Source organism: Mobula birostris, chromosome 23 (assembly GCF_030028105.1).
Source record: "Mobula birostris isolate sMobBir1 chromosome 23, sMobBir1.hap1, whole genome shotgun sequence".
Taxonomy (NCBI): Eukaryota; Metazoa; Chordata; class Chondrichthyes; order Myliobatiformes; family Myliobatidae; genus Mobula; species Mobula birostris.
Window position 1 is genome coordinate 41,108,636 of NC_092392.1, and position 18,957 is coordinate 41,127,592.

The 18,957-nt window shown below is 40.3% G+C and overlaps 1 protein-coding gene across 11 annotated transcripts in view; it reads left to right on the top strand.

Annotated features, from left to right (window-relative positions):
* anks1b (ankyrin repeat and sterile alpha motif domain containing 1B) overlaps window positions 1-18,957 on the top strand; it is an 860,133-nt gene that overhangs the window by 277,666 nt on the left and 563,510 nt on the right. For all 11 annotated transcript variants that reach the window (XM_072241217.1, XM_072241218.1, XM_072241222.1 and 8 more), the window contains one exon: window positions 864-1,020. In XM_072241217.1, the coding sequence (XP_072097318.1) occupies window positions 864-1,020 (157 nt within the window). The remainder of the gene's footprint in view (window positions 1-863; window positions 1,021-18,957) is intronic.

Below are 18,957 nucleotides of genomic sequence, written 5' to 3' on the forward strand. Positions count from 1 at the left end.
GTAAGGTCCAGGTCTCTTCCACCTCCTCTGAAAGTAGAGACATCGATGAGCTTTCCTGACTGTGTAGGATGTGTTCTGGGACCATGAGAGTTTGTGTGTGATCTGCACTCCCAGGAGTTTGAAACTGCCTGCAGTTCCCACTGCTGTGCCGCTGATGTAGAGGGAGTCGTGGTGGTGCGAGTCCTCCTGAAGTTGATAACCATCTTCTTTGTCTTGCTGACATTGAGGAAGAGGTTATTTGTTTGGCACCAGACCTTGAGCTCTTCCTCCTCCTCTCTGTAGGTTGTCTCATTGTTGTTGGTGATGAGCCCCACCGCTGCCATGTCATCGGCGGACTTGGAAATATGATTTCTCAGGTGTTTGGCTGTGCAGTCGTATGAACAGAGAGTAGAGCAATGGGCTCAGTACACAGCCCTGTGGTGGCAAATAAGGTGATATTTTAAAGAAAGAAGTAGTTTAAGTTTCAGCTTAATAGTGTTTTGTCAGTACTTTGAAAAGTCCCCCATCCAAAATGTTAACTTGGTTTTCTTCTCTGCATGTAGTGCCTGACCTGTTGAGTATTTCCAGGATCTGCAGCATTTTGCTTCACTTTTATTTGTATAGATCTGTTACTTTTTGCCACCCAATATGTGTCATTGATGTGATGTTGCCTGATTCATTGTTACCATATTAGGTCGCATCCACAGTACTCAGTGTGAATCAATTCTGGGTAAAAATTGCAAGAAAAAAACAAAAGTGACAATGATTTCTTCAGAAGTGATAATCCTAGACTGTATCTGTTCAGATTCAGGAGCTCTTTCATATTTTCTTCTGTCACATTTTAGGTCATTGATGTTGTCTATATTTTGACTCGTTTCTTGCAGGGATGTCGTTCTGAAGCTGCTTCAGTACGAGGCCTCCACCAATGTTGCAGATAACAAGGGCTGCTTTCCACTCCACTTGGCTGCTTGGAAGGGAGACATGGACATTGTAAAAATTCTAATCCATCATGGGCCTTCCCATTCACGAGTAAATGAGCAGGTAGGCTTGCTTCTTAGTTTAAAGATATGAAGCACTGGGAGATGCAGACTGGTTTGCAATCTTCTCATTTTCTAACCATTTGAATGCTATGGTTTGGGATGCCGAAATTGTTTTTGTGAATTAACTTTTGAGGTTGCACAACAAAATATAATTTTAAGATTTTAACAGAGAAAATCTTATAGATATCCTTTCAGTGAAGTTTAAATCTTGTCTGTTATTTTGGTTGCGAGTTGAATTATCTCCCTCAGATGGACAACATTATATTTTCTGTGAAGCATAGGTTTGTGTCTCTGCATTTGGATGCCCCAAGTGATTGTTGTAGTCTGATGACCGGTTTGGATTATTAGCCTGTGTGTTAAATGGATTCTTCAGGTCTAGGCTTTCTTTTGTTAATTGTCTGCTTTATAGAATGTATACCAATTTATGCTATTGATTGATTTCCTTTATAGCAAATGCTTTTCAATTGTCATCATCACCTGGTAAATTTTTGGATTTGCAGTTGATTTTGGAATGTTGAAATATTTTCATTGGTAAAAGGATGAAATGGATGCATAATATTGCAGTATCACAATAACTGAAATCATAGAGTCAAGGTCATTGATCACTACAGCATCTAGCCCAAGTTGAATGATTAATCTGCTTAGTGCCATCGATCTTCATCCGGACCTTAGCTCTCCATTCTCCTCCCGTCCATGTACCTCTCCAAATTTCTCTTAAATGTTGAAATCGAACTGGCATTATTCTGCACACTCACCACCCTCTGAGTGAAGAAGTTGTCCCTCATCCTGCCCTTAAACATTTCACCTTTCACTCTTAACCCATGACCTCTAGTTGTAGTCTCACCCAACCTCTGGAAATAATCTACTTCCATTTACCTTGTCTATACCCCTCATTTTTGTGTATATCAAGTCTCCCCTCAAATTAGAAATTGGAACAACTTCTTGGGAATTATTCCCATTTGCACACTATATTTGTTTATCGATGTATTTCTGTGCAGTCTCTGATTCTGTTATTGTCCTTATGATTATCTTCTGTACTATTTGCATGTCTTGCATTCTTCCTTTGGGACTTGAGGCTGGACAATGCTTTTCATTCCAGATCATGTGCTTTCTACCTCAGCCTTCAAATTCTTTGTTTTGTTTTTGCCTCTGTTAGCCAGATCTCTGGACAAACTGTACCTTTGAGCTCCAATCCTCGCAACATGAATATTATTGCAAAAACAGTATTATCTGCAAAGTTTGCAACACAGGACATGGAAAACATCTGGCATCTTTTAACTTATCTTGGTTTTAGTAACTTGCTTTTTAGTACAGTCCATTACTTTGAATGTTATTGGATGGAAATAATATGACGGATACTTTATTTATACAAAACACAATGAGACAAATAACAACTTTAGCTTCTTTTGAATATTGGTCGCAGTGGGAGTGAGGTTGTCCATACATTCGAACCATCTTTCACGATGAACAGATTTAAGAGAGTCAGTCCGAATCACTGGAACAGTTAGTGAGGGTTTTAGTTGAAGGCTTAATCAGCGAACTGTGTTTATAGTAAAAGAGCACTCTATTTGTGTAGCATTAATTTGTCTGGCCCCTGCTCATGTAGCACATAGGCCCAACGGTGTGTGGACACGCCCTGGTGCTCATGAACCAGATCATCAGCTATGGGTAAATAGCCCCACTGCCTTGTGGGCAGCATCAGGAGAGATGGAGGCTATGAGATAAACCTAGATAGCATATCCTGAGTGGAGCCCTTAATGCGGCTGGACGCCATTGAGCGCTCTTCCGGCAGCTCGTGTCAACCATATTGCTTCATAAGCTTTCCTTTGGACTACACTGGTGAGGGCGAGAGGGGGATCTTGACAACCGGGCATCTCAGGATCTCCATACCTTCCACCCAGGCTTGCAATGATGATAAGTGTGAAGTGGTTCATTTTGGTAGGTCAAATTTGAAGACAGAATATAGTATTAATTGTAAGACTCTTGGCAGTGTGGAGGATTAGAGTGATCTTGGGGTCCGTGTCTGTAGGACACTCTAAAGCTGCTGCGCAAGTTGACAGTGTTGTTAAGAAGACATGCAGGGTGTTGGCAGTCATCAACTGTTGAGTTCAAGAGCCATGAGGTAATGTTGCAGCTATATAAGACCTTGGTCAGACCCCACTTGGAGTACTGTGCTCAGTTCTGGTCACCTCACAACAGGAAGGATGTGGATACTGTAGAAAGAGTGCAGAGGAGATTTACAGGGTGTTGCCTGGATTGGAGAGCATGGCTTAAGAGAATAGATTGAGTGAACTTGGCCTTTCCTCCTTGGAGCGACAGAGGATGAGGGGTGATCTGATAGAGGTGTATAAGATGATGAGGGGCATATTGTGTGGATAGTCAGAGGCTGTTTCCCAGCGCTGAAATGGCTAACACAAGGGAGCACACTTTTAAGATGTTTGGAAGTAGATACCGAGGGGATGTCAGGGGTGAGTTTTTCACACAGAGAGTGGTGGTTGCGTGGAATGCACTGCCGGCGACAGTGGTGGAGGAGGATACGATAGGGTCTTTTAAGAGAGCTGTACATGGAGCTTAGAAAAATAGAGGGCTATGCGGTAGGGTAATTCTAGGCAGTTTCTAGAGTAGGTTACATGGTCGGCACAACATTGTGGGCCAAAGGGCCTGTAATGTGCTGTAGATTTCTATGTTCTATGCTCTATCACCCATTGATCTTCGAGACAGATGGATGCCAACCACCGAATTTGTCACTTCAGGTTATTAGTTTAGCTCCTAGTGTGGGATCAAAGCCACAATATTAAAAGGTAAATAGATTACCAAGATAGTCATTGATTGGTGAACTCAATTTCTTGTTGACAATTGGTCTAAAATAATTAAATGTCAAATTTAAATCACATAATCATGATAATTTTTGTTCAAGGATTAGGACTAACTTCAAAACCTTGTTAAATAGGTGTTTATAATTTTTAGAATACGTTTTCCATGAGATGATTAAGCCACAGGTAAAATTGGAAATGAGGGAAATATTTGTTCAGGAAAAGCAAATGTGGTACTTTTTTTTGACTGGGCAGTAAGCTTGTCATTTTGATTGATTCTGTTCTGATGAACACATTTACTATGTTTTGAGCAGGGTATGTTCAATGACAGTATGAGGTGAATGGAGCAGAACTGTTTTTTTGACCTGTGTGTGATATGTGTATAATTTAGATAGTACCTATACCCGAGGTGGCTTTGTTATACATTAATTGTGTATTAGTAGGCTTAAAGTATGACACATGAAACCTATAATAATTTTAACAGGTTTTGAGGTTAATTTGATTAACGCCTAGTAAATTCCTCCATATCTTGCTTACCAAGAAGTATTCATGGGATGGAGAACATGTTATTGTATTGGAAATTTCCATAAACACTTCAGCCATAACAAATTTAATCACAATTTGAGAAAGCTTCACCTCATCTGGCTTCATTCACGCTATCAGCACTGAAAACTGACAAATTATACCCTTTTATCATTCTTGTCTTCCTTTTGAAAAGCAGCATACCAGGAAGTGTTAGCATTCCCATGAACCTGTGAAAACTACCTCATTATTTTGCTCTCTATTTGCACTACTTTTTATATTTTTATATATATTCTTATTGGAACTTGTAGCTTTTTTATGTATTGCACTGTACTGTTGGTGGGAAACAACAAATTTCACAACCTATATCAGTGTTAATAAAGCTGATTCTGATTATGATTCTGAAACCACTAACATTCTGGTGCCTGTGTTACAAAATCACTTTGTAGTTGAACATTGTATATTTCTTGCTAGGTAACTTAAAATCTTATCAGACTCTTATCAGATTTTATAAAGGAGTGCATATTCATTAACGTGTTGGTTCAGTGTTAGATACAGATGGAAATCATACAGGCACATTCTTTATTTTACCCATCGTGCTGATGTGTCATCACCAGCTTTTTTGGAGTCCTAATCAGATCTTTTAAATCTACCTAACATCTAAATAGCATGTGACTTTTATCTCAGATGCTTGCTTCATAGCAGAAAATCAATTTTGTATCACAACAGCAATATTTAAGAACATTATTTTGTGAAATTTATATCAAAGTATCAAAATAAATTTATTATCAAAGTTCATATATGTATGATTTTCCATTCAAGGACATTGGTGTTTCCATACCAGGCTGTATGCAGCCAAACAATATCAAACAATATACCACTACACATCCATAGAAGTTTGTCAAAGTTCCAGATAGATGTCATGCTGGATCTCCGCAAACTCCTAAGTTGAAGTTGAGTTAATTGTCAGATGCACAAGTATATGTTTGTTTGCACCTACTTGCAATAAGATACACAACATTCACAAGAAAAACATACAATGGTGCTAGAAAGTTTGTGAGCCCTGTAGAATTTTCTCTTTTTCTGAAGAACTATGACCTAAAATGTGATTAGATCTTCACATAAGTCCTAAAACTAGATAAAGAGAACCCAATTAAATAAATAACACAAAAAACATTATACTTGTTCATTTACTTATTGAGAAATTGATCCAATATTAGATTATGAAGACACGCAGTCCTCTTTTATTGTCATTTAGTAATGCATGCATTAAGAAATGTTACAATATTTCCTCCGTTGTGATATCACAAAACACAGGACAGACCAAGACTGAAAAAAACTAACAAAACCACATAATTATAACATATAGTTACAACAGTGCAACAATACCATAACTTGATGAAGAACAGTCCACGAGCACAGTAAAAAGTTCAAAGTCTCTCAAATGTCCCACATCTCACGCAGGTGGGAGAAGGAAGAAAAACTCTCCCTGCCATGCCCGACCACAGTCCGACTCTGAGTCGTCTGAAAACTTTGAGCCTCCGATCAGCAATCCGACACCGAGTACCGAGCACCATCTCTATCTGAGCAATTCGATCTCAATCTCGGTCGCCAACAGCAGGCAAAGCCGGGGATTTTGGGGCCTTCCCTCGGAAGATTCTTGATTGCCCAGTAACAGCGGCAGCGAACCTGCGTTTCAGAAATTTCTCCAGATTACATGTATTTGTTGGAAAAAGTATGTGCACCTCTGGGGTAATGCCTTTAGAAGAGCTATTTGGAGTCAGGTGCTCCAATCAATGAGATAATTCTGAAGGTGTGGGTTGTAGAGGTGCCCTGCCCTATTAAAAAGACACACAAAATCAGGTTACTAACAGAGCCTGCTCTTCTCAAGAAAGATCTGTCTATGTGCACCATACCTCAATCAAAGCAACTTTCAGAAGACCTTGGAAGAAGAATTGTAGAGATGCATGAAGCTGGGAAAGGCTACAAAAGCATTTCTAAAGACCTGAGTGTACATCAGTCCACAGTAAGAGAAATTGTGTACAAATGGAGGAAATTCAGTATTGTTGCTATTCTCCCTAGGAGTGGGCATCCTGCAAAGATCACATCAAGAGTACAATATGGAATGGCGAAGGAGGTGATAAAGAACCCAAGGGTATCAGCAAAAGAACTGCAGAAATCTGTAGAACTTGCTAAAGTCTCTGTTCATGTGTCCACCATAAGAAATACACTGAACAAGAGTGGTGTGCATAGAAGGACACCACCAAGCAAACCACTGCTCTCTGAAAAAAAAATTGCTGCAGGTCTCAAGTTTGCAAAAGATCACTTGGATGTTCCATAATGGTCTGGGACAATGTTCTGTGGATAGATGAGACAAAAGTTGAACTTATTGGCACAAATGCATATTGCTATGTTTGGAGGAAAAAGGGCACTGCACAGCAACACCAAAACCTCATCTCAAATGTGAAGCATGGTGGAAGGAGTATCATGGCTTGGGGCTGCTTTGCTACCTCAGGGCCTGGACAGCTTACAGTTGTTGCGAAAACAATGAATTCAAAATTGTATCAAGACATTTTACCGGAGAATGTCAGGGTAGCAGTCTGTCGCCTGAAGTTTATTATAAATTAGATAATGCAACAAGATGGTGATCCGAAAGACAAGAGAATGGTTTAACAAGATGAAAATTCATGTTTTGGAATGGCTGAGTCAAAGTCCTGACTTTAATCCTGTAGAAGTGTTGTGGAAGGACCTGAAGCAAGCAGTTCATGCAAGGAAGCCCACCAACATCTCGGAGCTGAAGCAGTTTTATGAGGAGGAATGGCCTAAAATTCCTCCAAGTCAATGTGCAGGACTGATCAACATTTACAGGAAAGGTTTGGTTGAAGGTATTGATGTACAAGTGGATTACACCAGCTACTGAAAGCAAAGGTTCACATACTTTTTCCAACAAATCCATGTAATGTTGGATAATTTTTCTCAATAAATAAATGAACAACTGTAATGTATTTGTGTTATTTATTTGATTGGGTTCTCTTTATCTAGTTTTAGGACTTACATGAAGATCTGATCACATTTTAGGTCATATTTGTGCAGAAGTAGAGAAAATTCTTGGGGTTCACAAACTTTCTAGCACCACTGGTATATTAAAAATAAATTATACGCTAAAAGAGGATGGTTTGCAGAAATAGGAGAAGGCCATTCCAGGACTTCACAGATGGTTTAATCTTTGCGGGATAAAAAGTCTCAATGTGTTTCACCAAGGATTATCAGATAAAATTTGGTACTGATCCACAAAGGAAAGTTTAGGACAGATAAGGCTGATTGGCTGAAAGAGATAAGTTTTAAGGGCAGCTTTCAAAGAGTTTCTAGAAAACATCTTATTCTAAACCACATATAAACTCATGCAAAACCTTTTTTATGTGTACCCCAAAACATCCAAGCCAGCTCAAGGAAATCATGGTTGCCTGAGATCCCATTTCATTGTACCAGCTTTATCAGATACTGTTGATGTTCTTTGGCCTGTTCTCTATTAAATGACTGCTGTGTCTGACTGTAAGTATGCACTAAAGGTAAAGGTATGTCGCATCCGGAGTTTCTCCGGTTAGCGGACGATTGCCCTCCACGCCTCTCTGACGTAGTGGGGAACCACGTACAATGCAAGTTACAGCAGTGGTTTGCCATTGCCGTCTGCCGGGTGAGTTTCCAAAGAGATCACCAGCTTGTAACCCAGCATGGATGGAAAGCGTGCAGGGGAGCTGGCTGGAGACCTTTCAACTACGCCACCAGTTGGGTCTAAATGAGGTCACAGAAAATGTGAAACATTAGGAATATTTTTATTGATTGTGGTAATGCTTTATCAATGGAAGTTTTCTTTTTTTAATCATTGTGATCTTACTGCATTTCTCCTTAATTCTCCCCTGTTAGAAATTAAAGAAAACAAAGGTAGGAACAGGATTCTGTAGTTCTAATAAAATATCAGTAATAATTCAATAGAATGCTTTGAGCCATATGAGCAGATCCTACATGTCACTTGGATACACTATGAAGAGAAAAAGTGAAACATTAAAGGTCAGGAATGTAAGAAAAATCTTTTTAACTATGCCAAACCAAAATTGCAAGTAAGTTAGGACATAGAACTTTGGGATAGATTGAAATTAAATTCTTCTCATCTCCTGTGCCATAAATAATATTCTCAACCGAAAAGTACAGCTCTTGGGAAGTTGTGATAACAAATAATCCGTTCTAAGATGTTATTAATTTAGAGAAAAATTGGAAAATCACAGAGGTAAAATTTTAATGGAAGTCATGGTGGTTCTGATGGAAAACTTGCATAACCCAAAGAAATTTATAATCCTCACTAACTTTGATGTATAACAGCCACCTCATTGTAAAGATTTGCAGAAGAATGATTCAAAGTCATCATATGGGAATGGAAAATAGCTAACATGTACAAAGAGCAAAATTGTAGCAAATAATATTTCCCATATTAAATGTAGTTGATATACTTTAAACATATATATTTAATAATAAAAAGTCTGAATTTTGGTATAGTTTATAACTTGCAAACAAATACATCTTCAGTGATGGTGGGATAGCTTCATGCTTGCTGGGTCTCATTTTTAAGTCCGTAGAAGCTGAGCCAAAAGGGATTTGTTGGATGAATGCTGAGGGGTTCTGTTCCCACCTACAGTCACTGATGGCTGGCTGCATCAAAAACCATCAGTTTCTCTGCACAAAATAAAGGATGACTTTGCATTGGATGACAAACACCTTGCAGATAATTGCTTGTAAGATCTTCTTTGGTTCACAAGGCAAATAAGAGCCACACTTCACACAAAAATATTGCGAAGCATTTGGAATTCATATTAAATAGTGTATCAGTGAGGCAAATATGTGGTATTTTATTTTTTTCAGCTGAAATGTGCTTAATTAAAGGAATTCACATGTTTGGGGTTTCAGAATTAATAGCAGGAATTTAACCTTTCAGATGACGGTTTCTTCCCAGTATTCTGCACACATTTATTGGTTCATTTGAAATATTTTCTAATGGAATTGCTTTTAATGGCTTTAGTCTAAAGCTTCAGTTTCATACTGTGTGCCAATCAACAGGTAATTAACACAAGTAATCAATATTTAAACAAAAAATGCCATGAATATCAATGTAAGTACCGTACTCTATAGGGTAGAGTGATGGCAGTGTTTACATGACCATACCAATAATCCAGAGACTCAAGTTCAAATCCCATCACAGCGCATGAGGAATTAAAATTAAATTAATAATCTGAAATTCATAAATCTAAACAGTTGATCTTTGTAATGATGACTATGATAATTAACATCATCCAGGCCACAGAAACCCATCTGATTGGCATCCCTTTAAATTCCTTTCGTTCTACCACTGTGCTGACTTCTGAGAGCATTTCAGAGGATGTGAAGGTTTAGGATGTGGGCAAGATGCTAGTCAATTATCTGCTCTATCCTGGGTCGTGTTGAGCTTTTTGGATGTTAATGGAGAAATTTGGCCTGTGAGACACTGTACCAGGAGGAGATTAGTACTGATGGTGCCTCTGAAAGTATTCTAGATTTTCTGTGCTCCCTTGACCCACTCTCCTCCCTCCTCTCTTCCCAGTTCTGAATACTCTGTTTATTACAGGATCCTCTCTACAGAATGGCATATGCTGCAATGACTGGGTTGTGTTCCTGGGATTGTGAAACTGTTCACAATTGTAGTGATATCCTGGACCACTGGAGAAAACTAGCTGCTTGTGGGGCAGAACTGAAGTTTGTAAAGGAAGTTGTGGACTCTACAGGAGTTGCTTGTGTAAAGAAGTTGGAATTAGTTGAAAACAAGTGCAGTATCGGTCTTTCAAAATCAACACTTTTAATTATTGTTATTTTAAAAATAAAAGAATAGATTATTCTTTTTTTTTCAGTGATAAGTTATTACTTAACCAGAATTTGCAGAAAACTTTATTTAAGGCTTGCTGTGCAATAACTAGAAGTAAGATGATGATTAAGTAAAAGTCACTGTCTGACTTTAGAAGTTTCCCTGAACCAGAACAAGATCTTTATTGGCCCAGCATATATAAATGGCAACAAAGGCAAAATGTAAGCTGGCGTGTGACGTGAATGCTGATCAGTTGCCCCTGCGGATGTTCGAACACTTGTAAGGAATTACAACAATAGACACACAGCAGCACTGAGTGGCAGGTGTGGTTTATGGAAACAAATGTTGCCAGCTAAATATTGTTTTTGGCAAAGCTTAATGGGATGTTTGAAATTAATATGAAAATGATCTGTGAGTGTTTCAGATGGAAACTTTCTAGTTCTCTGTTAATTCTGGTGGTTTCTTACTTTGCTGAAAGCTCAACTGGATTTTGCATTCTTGTGTCTAATAAAGGTTTTGTACCTGTTGTCCTTTTGGCATCTGCACTGATACATGCAGTTTGGTGACTGTGAATTGTGCATGCAACAGGAACATGCACCATTATGTCAGCAGTTTGGTATAACATCCTAAGGTGCAGTGTTTGCACTATTGCGCTGTTTAAGGGCACTTTCTATTGTAAAGTATTTCCTCACTAGTAATAGATCCTATGTTGCTAGTTGGTGGAGGACAATGTCATAGACTGTTGCTTAGCAAATATTGCTTACCAGCCATTCCTTCTGTTCAAAAGATGAAATGGAAGCATTCAGTTCCAAAACACTTAAGCACTGGGTAGAATGGTTTGGTTTGTCACTAACACCCACAGCCTGTGAATGAATTAAAATTTGCATTTAATCATCCTATGGAAAAATGCTTCCAAAGACAATAAACTTGATTAGCTGAAACTGTGTTTGTACAGATGTTTAAAATACCTACAGTATTGGCAATGAAACTTAATAATGATGTGACTTTTACATTTAGAACTTTAGCATAAACTTCATGTGATGTTAATCTGACGCTCTCTTGAGGGCCAGCACTCACTACACATTCAATCCATGACTTCTGCTCAGCTCAATATCTACCTGATCCAGAAAAGTAACAGTTCAATACGGTCTGCATGGGAAATAGAATTGACAACACAATTCATCTGAAAGCCATGTTGTCAAACTTACACTGTGGTGTTTCATTACGTGCTGACAGAAAATGCTGGCCCTGCAGTTTCATTTGACATGATTTCCTGTTCAGTATAATTTTATGGATATGCAATGTTTTGCTCATATCAAGTGCTGAGCAAATAATTTTCATAGCATTTGATATTTGCACTAATTTAAAATCACTTCTCTAGAATTAACCCATTTGTGCCCTGCATGTTTGATTCAAGATTGTTTAATGTCATGTCCAGTACACAAGTGTAAAGGAAACTGAAATAATTATTAGTCCCGATTTGATATAGCACAAAAAAACACAGTAAGATAAAGAACACAATATTAATAAAAAACACAATGAATATAAATACAAAAGAAAACTTATATACACAGATTGATTGTATGTACATAGGTGACTGACAAGAAATGATAAAGCAGTGATGGTTGGTGGTGTGGAAGGGTGGGTTAATGGGTGGTGGTGTTGATCAGCCTTACTGCTTGGGGAAAGTCATTGTGTTTTGAGTCTGGTGGCCCTGGCATGGATACATAGCCTCTTCCCTAATGGCAGTGGGACAAACTGTCCATAAAACAGGGCGGGTGGGATCCTTCATGACATTACTTGCCCTTTTCTGGCATCTTTCTGTATATATGACCTTGAAAGCAGGTAGGCTGGTGCCAGTGATGCATTGGGCAGTTTTAACATAGAAAATAGGTGCAGGAGTAGGCCATTCGGCCCTTCGAGCCTGCACTGCCATTTATTATGATCATGGCTGATCATCCAACTCAGCATCCCGCCCCAGCCTTCCCTCCATACCCCCTGACCCCCATAGCCACAAGGGCCATATCTAACTCCCTCTTAAATATAGCCAATGAACTGGCCTCAACTGTTTCCTGTGGCAGAGAATTCCACAGATTCACCACTCTCTGTGTGAAGTAGTTTTTCCTAATCTCGGTCCTAAAAGGCTTCCCCTCTATCCTCAAACTGTGACCCCTCGTTCTGGACTTCCCCAACAACGGGAACAATCTTCCTGCATCTAGCCTGTCCAATCCCTTTAGGATCTTATACGTTTCAATCAGATCCCCCCTCAATCTTCTAAATTCCAATGAGTACAAGCCCAGTTCATCCAGTCTTTCATCATATGAAAGTCCTGCCATCCCAGGAATCAATCTGGTGAACCTTCTTTGTACTCCCTCTATGGCAAGGATGTCTTTCCTCAGATTAGGGGACCAAAACTGCACACAATACTCCAGGTGTGGTCTCACCAAGGCCTTGTACAACTGCAGTAGTACCTCCCTGCTCCTGTACTCGAATCCTCTCGCTATAAATGCCAGCATACCATTCGCCTTTTTCACCGCCTGCTGTACCTGCATGCCCACTTTCAATGACTGGTGTATAATGACACCCAGGTCTCGTTGCACCTCCCCTTTTCCTAATCGGCCACCATTCAGATAATAATCTGTTTTCCTATTTTTGCCACCAAAGTGGATAACTTCACATTTATCCACATTAAATTGCATCTGCCATGAATTTGCCCACTCACCCAACCTATCCAAGTCACCCTGCATCCTCTTAGCATCCTCCTCACAGCTAACACTGCCACCCAGCTTCGTGTCATCCGCAAACTTGGAGATGCTGCATTTAATTCCCTCATCCAAGTCATTAATATATATTGTAAACAACTGGGGTCCCAGCACTGAGCCTTGCGGTACCCCACTAGTCACCGCCTGCCATTCTGAAAAGGTCCCGTTTATTCCCACTCTTTGCTTCCTGTCTGCTAACCAACTCTCCACCCACACCAATACCTTACCCCCAATACCGTGTGCTTTAAGTTTGCACACTAATCTCCTGTGTGGGACCTTGTCAAAAGCCTTCTGAAAATCCAAATATACCACATCCACTGGTTCTCCCCTATCCACTCTACTAGTTACATCCTCAAAAAATTCTATGAGATTCGTCAGACATGATTTTCCTTTCACAAATCCATGCTGACTTTGTCCGATGATTTCACCGCTTTCCAAATGTGCTGTTATCACATCCTTGATAACTGACTCCAGCAGTTTCCCCACCACCGACGTTAGGCTAACCGGTCTATAATTCCCCGGTTTCTCTCTCCCTCCTTTTTTAAAATGTGGAGTTACATTAGCCACCCTCCAATCCTCAGGAACTAGTCCAGAATCTAACGAGTTTTGAAAAATTATCACTAATGCATCCACTATTTCTTGGGCTACTTCCTTAAGCACCCTGGGATGCAGACCATCTGGCCCTGGGGATTTATCTGCCTTCAATCCCTTCAATTTACCTAACACCACTTCCCTACTAACATGTATTTCGCTCAGTTCCTCCATCTCACTGGACCCTCTGTCCCCTACTATTTCTGGAAGATTATTTATGTCCTCCCTAGTGAAGACAGAACCAAAGTAATTATTCAATTGGTCTGCCATGTCCTTGCTCCCCATAATCAATTCACCTGTTTCTGTCTGCAGGGGACCTACATTTGTCTTTACCAGTCTTTTCCTTTTTACATATCTATAAAAGCTTTTACAGTCGGTTTTTATGTTCCCTGCCAGTTTTCTCTCATAATCTTTTTTCCCCTTCCTAATTAAGCCCTTTGTCCTCCTCTGCTGAACTCTGAATTTCTCCCAGTCCTCAGGTGAGCCACTTTCTCTGGCTAATTTGTATGCTTCTTCTTTGGAATTGATACTATCCCTAATTTCTCTTGTCAGCCACGGGTGCACTACCTTCCTTGATTTATTCTTTTGCCAAACTGGGATGAACAATTGTTGTAGTTCATCCATGCAACCTTTAAATGCTTGCCATTGCATATCCACCGTCAATCCTTTAAGTGTCATTTGCCAGTCTATCTTAGCTAATTCACGTCTCATACCTTCAAAGTTACCCCTCTTTAAGTTCAGAACCTTGGTTTCTGAATTAACTATGTCACTCTCCATCTTAATGAAGAATTCCACCATATTATGGTCACTCTTACCCAAGGGGCCTCTCACGACAAGATCGCTAATTAACCCTTCCTCATTGCTCAAAACCCAGTCCAGAATAGCCTGCTCTCTAATTGGTTCCTCGACATGTTGGTTCAGAAAACCATCCCGCATACATTCCAAGAAATCCTCTTCCTCAGCACCTTTACCAATTTGGTTCACCCAATCTACATGTAGATTGAAGTCACCCATTATAACTGCTGTTCCTTTATTGCACACATTTCTAATTTCCTGTTTAATACCATCTCCGACCTCACTACTACTGTTAGGTGGCCCGTACACAACTCCCACCAGCGTCTTCTGCCCCTTAGTGTTACGCAGCTCTACCCATATCGATTCCACATCTTCCCGGCTTATGTCCTTCCTTTCTATTGCGTTAATCTCTTCTTTAACCAGCAATGCCACCCCACCTCCCCTTCCTTCATGTCTATCCCTCCTGAATATTGAATATCCCTGAACGTTGAGCTCCCATCCCTGGTCACCCTGGAGCCATGTCTCTGTGATCCCAACTATATCATAATCATTAATAACAATCTGCACTTTCAATTCATCCACCTTATTACGAATGCTCCTTGCATTGACACACAAAGCCTTCAGGCGCTCTTTTACAACTCTCTTAGCCCTTGTACAATTATGCTGAAAAGTGGCCCTTTTTAATGCTTGCCCTGGATTTGTCGGCCTGCCACTTTTACTTTTCTCCATAGTACTTTTTGCTTCTACCCTCACTTTACACCCCTCTGTCTCTCTGCACTGGTTCCCATCCCCCTGTTGTGAACTAACCTCCTCACGCCTAGCCTCTTTAATTTGATTCCCACCCCCCAACCATTCTAGTTTAAAGTCACCTCAGTAGCCCCCGCTAATCTCCCTGCCAGGATATTGGTCCCCCTAGGATTCAAGTGCAACCCGTCCTTTTTGTACAGGTCACGCCTGCGCCAAAAGAGGTCCCAATGATCCAAAAACTTGAATCCCTGCCCCCTGCTCCAATTCCTCAGCCACGCATTTATCCTCCACCTCATCGCATTCCTACTCTCACTGTCGCGTGGCACAGGCAGTAATCCCGAGATTACTACCTTTGCGGTCCTTTTTCTCAACTCCCTTCCTAGCTCCCTATATTCTCCTTTCAGGACCTCATCCCTTTTCCTACCTATGTCATTGGTACCTATATGTACCACGACCTCTGGCTCCTCACCCTCCCACTTCAGGATATCTTGGACACGATCAGAAATATCCCGGACCCTGGCACCAGGGAGGCAAACTACCATCCGGGTCTCTGGACTGCGTCCACAGAATCGCCTATCTGACCCCCTCACTATCGAGTCCCCTATCACAACTGCCCTCCTCTTCCTTGCCCTACCCTTCTGAGCTACAGGGCCAGACTCTGTGCCGGAGGCACGGCCACTGTCGCTTCCCCTGGGTAAGCTGTCCCCCCCCAACAGTACTCAAACAGGAGTACCTGTTGTTAAGGGGCACAGCCACCGGGGTACTCCCTATTACCTGACCTTTCCCCTTCCCCCTCCTAACCGTGACCCACTTGTCTGCCTCCCGTGGCCCCGGCGTGACCACCTGCCTGCAACTCCTCTCTATCTCTATTTTGACTACCCATTGTAGAGCCTTCCTGTCTGCTGCAGTACAATTTCCATGCCATGCAGTGATGGAGCATGTTTGGAACTTCTCCACTGCGCGTCTGTAGGATATCATCAGTATAGATGTGTAGAGCCCAGCTCTCTTCAGTCTCTTCAGAAAGTATAGGGTTGGTGAACTTTCCTGATTATGGAGAACGTGTTCTGGGACCTGGAGAAGTTGTGCGAGCTGTGCTTTCCCAGGAATTTGAAACTGCCTGGAGTTTCCGCTGCTATGCCTCTGATGTAAAGAATAGTGTGGGTGGTGTGAGTTCTCCTGAAGTTGATAACCACCTTTTTTGTCTTGCTGAAATTAAGGAAGAGGCTCTTTGCTTGGCAACAGGCCTGAAGCTTTTCCACCTCCTGTCTGTAGACTGTCTCATCATTGTTGCTGATGAGCTCCACCACTGTAGTGTTATCAGTGTATTTATTTAGAAATACATAGATGGGGTTTAAACTAGAAATTTATGTGTGACTGGTATATCAGGAAATGTTGAAGTACGCATAATATCTTCGGATATTTAGAGTGGTTTTAAGGACCATTCTCCTGAGACAACCAAGAAAGAGGAAAAATGTTTTACTGAAACTACTTTTCATGGTGTCGTCAAAGATGATGACCACGTTTTAATCTGTATGGGTGGCACAGATAAACAGAGAACTAATTAATTTTTCAACTGAATTTGATACAGCTATATTGGTTATGAAAATCAAACACCAAATGAAGGGAAGGAGGGCTTTTAGGGTAATATTTCCAGAAGCAGAACTGATTATTTTAAGCTTTCCAATCTATTAAAAATGCAATATTTAACTAGTATTCTAAATAAAGGAAAAAGAGCCCTCAATTTTAAAAATAATTCTAACCATTGTAATCTCTTACTGTTCCCTTAATTCTCAATTGGAACAAAGCAACTTGACTGATTAGAATTTTTCTGGTGGAAATAGCATCACTCTTTTCTTGGGGAAATGATAAAGTCCAATCTGTTTTAATTTAGTGGAGCCTATCCCACAATACTACATTGGAACATGATTGAATGGGATGGATGGTTGTTCTCCTACCAATGTGTGTGGTGGTGTTCAGACAGCTGTGAATATTCTCTGTGTAACTGTACATTAGTACTTGTTTCTAGTAAGATAGGATTTGTTTCAGAATCAGAATCGGGATTATTATTGCTGACATATGTTATAAAGTTTGTTATTTTGCAGCAGCAGTACAGTGGCTGGTTGCTTAAGCCTGCAACAGAAATAGCCACATCTTCCAATTATGTAATGTGTCAGTGCAGTGAAATGTCCCAAAATACTTAACAGAATGTTGTTAACAAAGTCTGGCACTGTACTGTGAATGGAGATTTTAAATGAAATGAGCAAAAGCGTGGTCAAAGAGTGGCTCTAGAAGTAATTCCAAAGTTAAGGATCTTGACAGTTGAAAGCATGGATGCTTTTGCAGGAGCAATGATACTTGGGTGTGTTTCTGGTGCCTGAATTTGATCTCAGAGATTTGTAAGGTTGATGAAGTTTTGAAAGCAAGGTATTGCTTAATCTGGTGACCATGGATATCAGCTGTCAGGAGTGATGTGTGAATAAACTTGGAGAGAATGAATACCACAGCAGTTTTCATCTCCACAAGCTTCCAGGTGTTAGAAAGAGTGAAGTGACTCAATTACCAAATCTAAAAGCAGTCAAAGTGTGGATGAGGGCTCCATCTTGATGAAATGAGCCACTGGCATTCTCTTGGCTTGGAACTTCAAATTGGCAGGCTTCATGATGGCACAGCTCATTCAGCTGAAAACTGAATGAGGCTGGATGTGACACTAGTTTTGTACAGTTTAAAAATTCTCACTCAGTTGCTAGGTAACAAGGGAACTGATTATCTGGCAGGGACTGAAGTGATGACTTTGGTCTTCTCAATATTACATAGGCGGAAACTTTCTGTTCACTTGGTACCGAAAATGGAATGTGAAAACTTAGCATTAGTTGTGCGGCTACTGGTGAGGTAGAGATTGGGGTTGGTAGCAAACAATTTGGAACTGTTTTCAGATGCTGCTACTGTCGGACAGCTAGGCAGATAACAAATTGCAGGTGACAGGGACAGAGCCATGGGAGCGCAGCTGGAATGATGTGGGAGCAGGAGGAGAAACCAATACAGATGATTCTCATTGCTACGATTGAGTAGATAAGAAGAAAATAAGCCTGTGATTCTACCCAGTCAGATGACGATGGAGCAAGATAGTTTGATCAAAAACCATAGACAAGCCAAGGGGAAGAAGTCCATAAGACCATCAAACCATAAGACAATAGGAGCAAAAGTAGGCCATTCAGCCCATCAATTCTTCTCCACCATTTGATCATGACTAATTTGTTATACTTCTCAACCCTTACCAGTCAAGAATCTATAAACCTCCACTTTAAATATACCCAATAAATACCACAGCTGTCTGTGGCAATGAATTCCACTGATTCACCACCCTCTGGCTAAACAAATTCCTCCTCATCTCCATTCTAAAGAGATGTACTTGTATTGTATGGCTGTGTCTTCTGATCATGTTGGGTTAACTTGAAGGTGTTGCGTTAAGCATGTAATCGATTCTCATTCAACAGTTAATTAAAAAGAATTGTGAATGAGCAGCTTTCACAATAAAATTGAAAAACCTAAAAATAGGAGAATCCATCAGAACTTGAAAGAAGACAGTTAAAACATTGCCAAACGTTGTCTAGGAATTTTAACACTAAGGCAATAACCCATTTTTATTTCTGTTGCGGATATTAAAGTTAGAGTAGCTTCAGCAAAAGTGAATTTGTTCACTGTTCAGTGCAAAACAGCACGTCAATTGAATCCTAGAGGCTAGAGTTACATTAATGAAAGATAACTAGAATATGGCAGTACCTGAGAAGTAGATATAAAATGTATTGCATTATACTGTATAG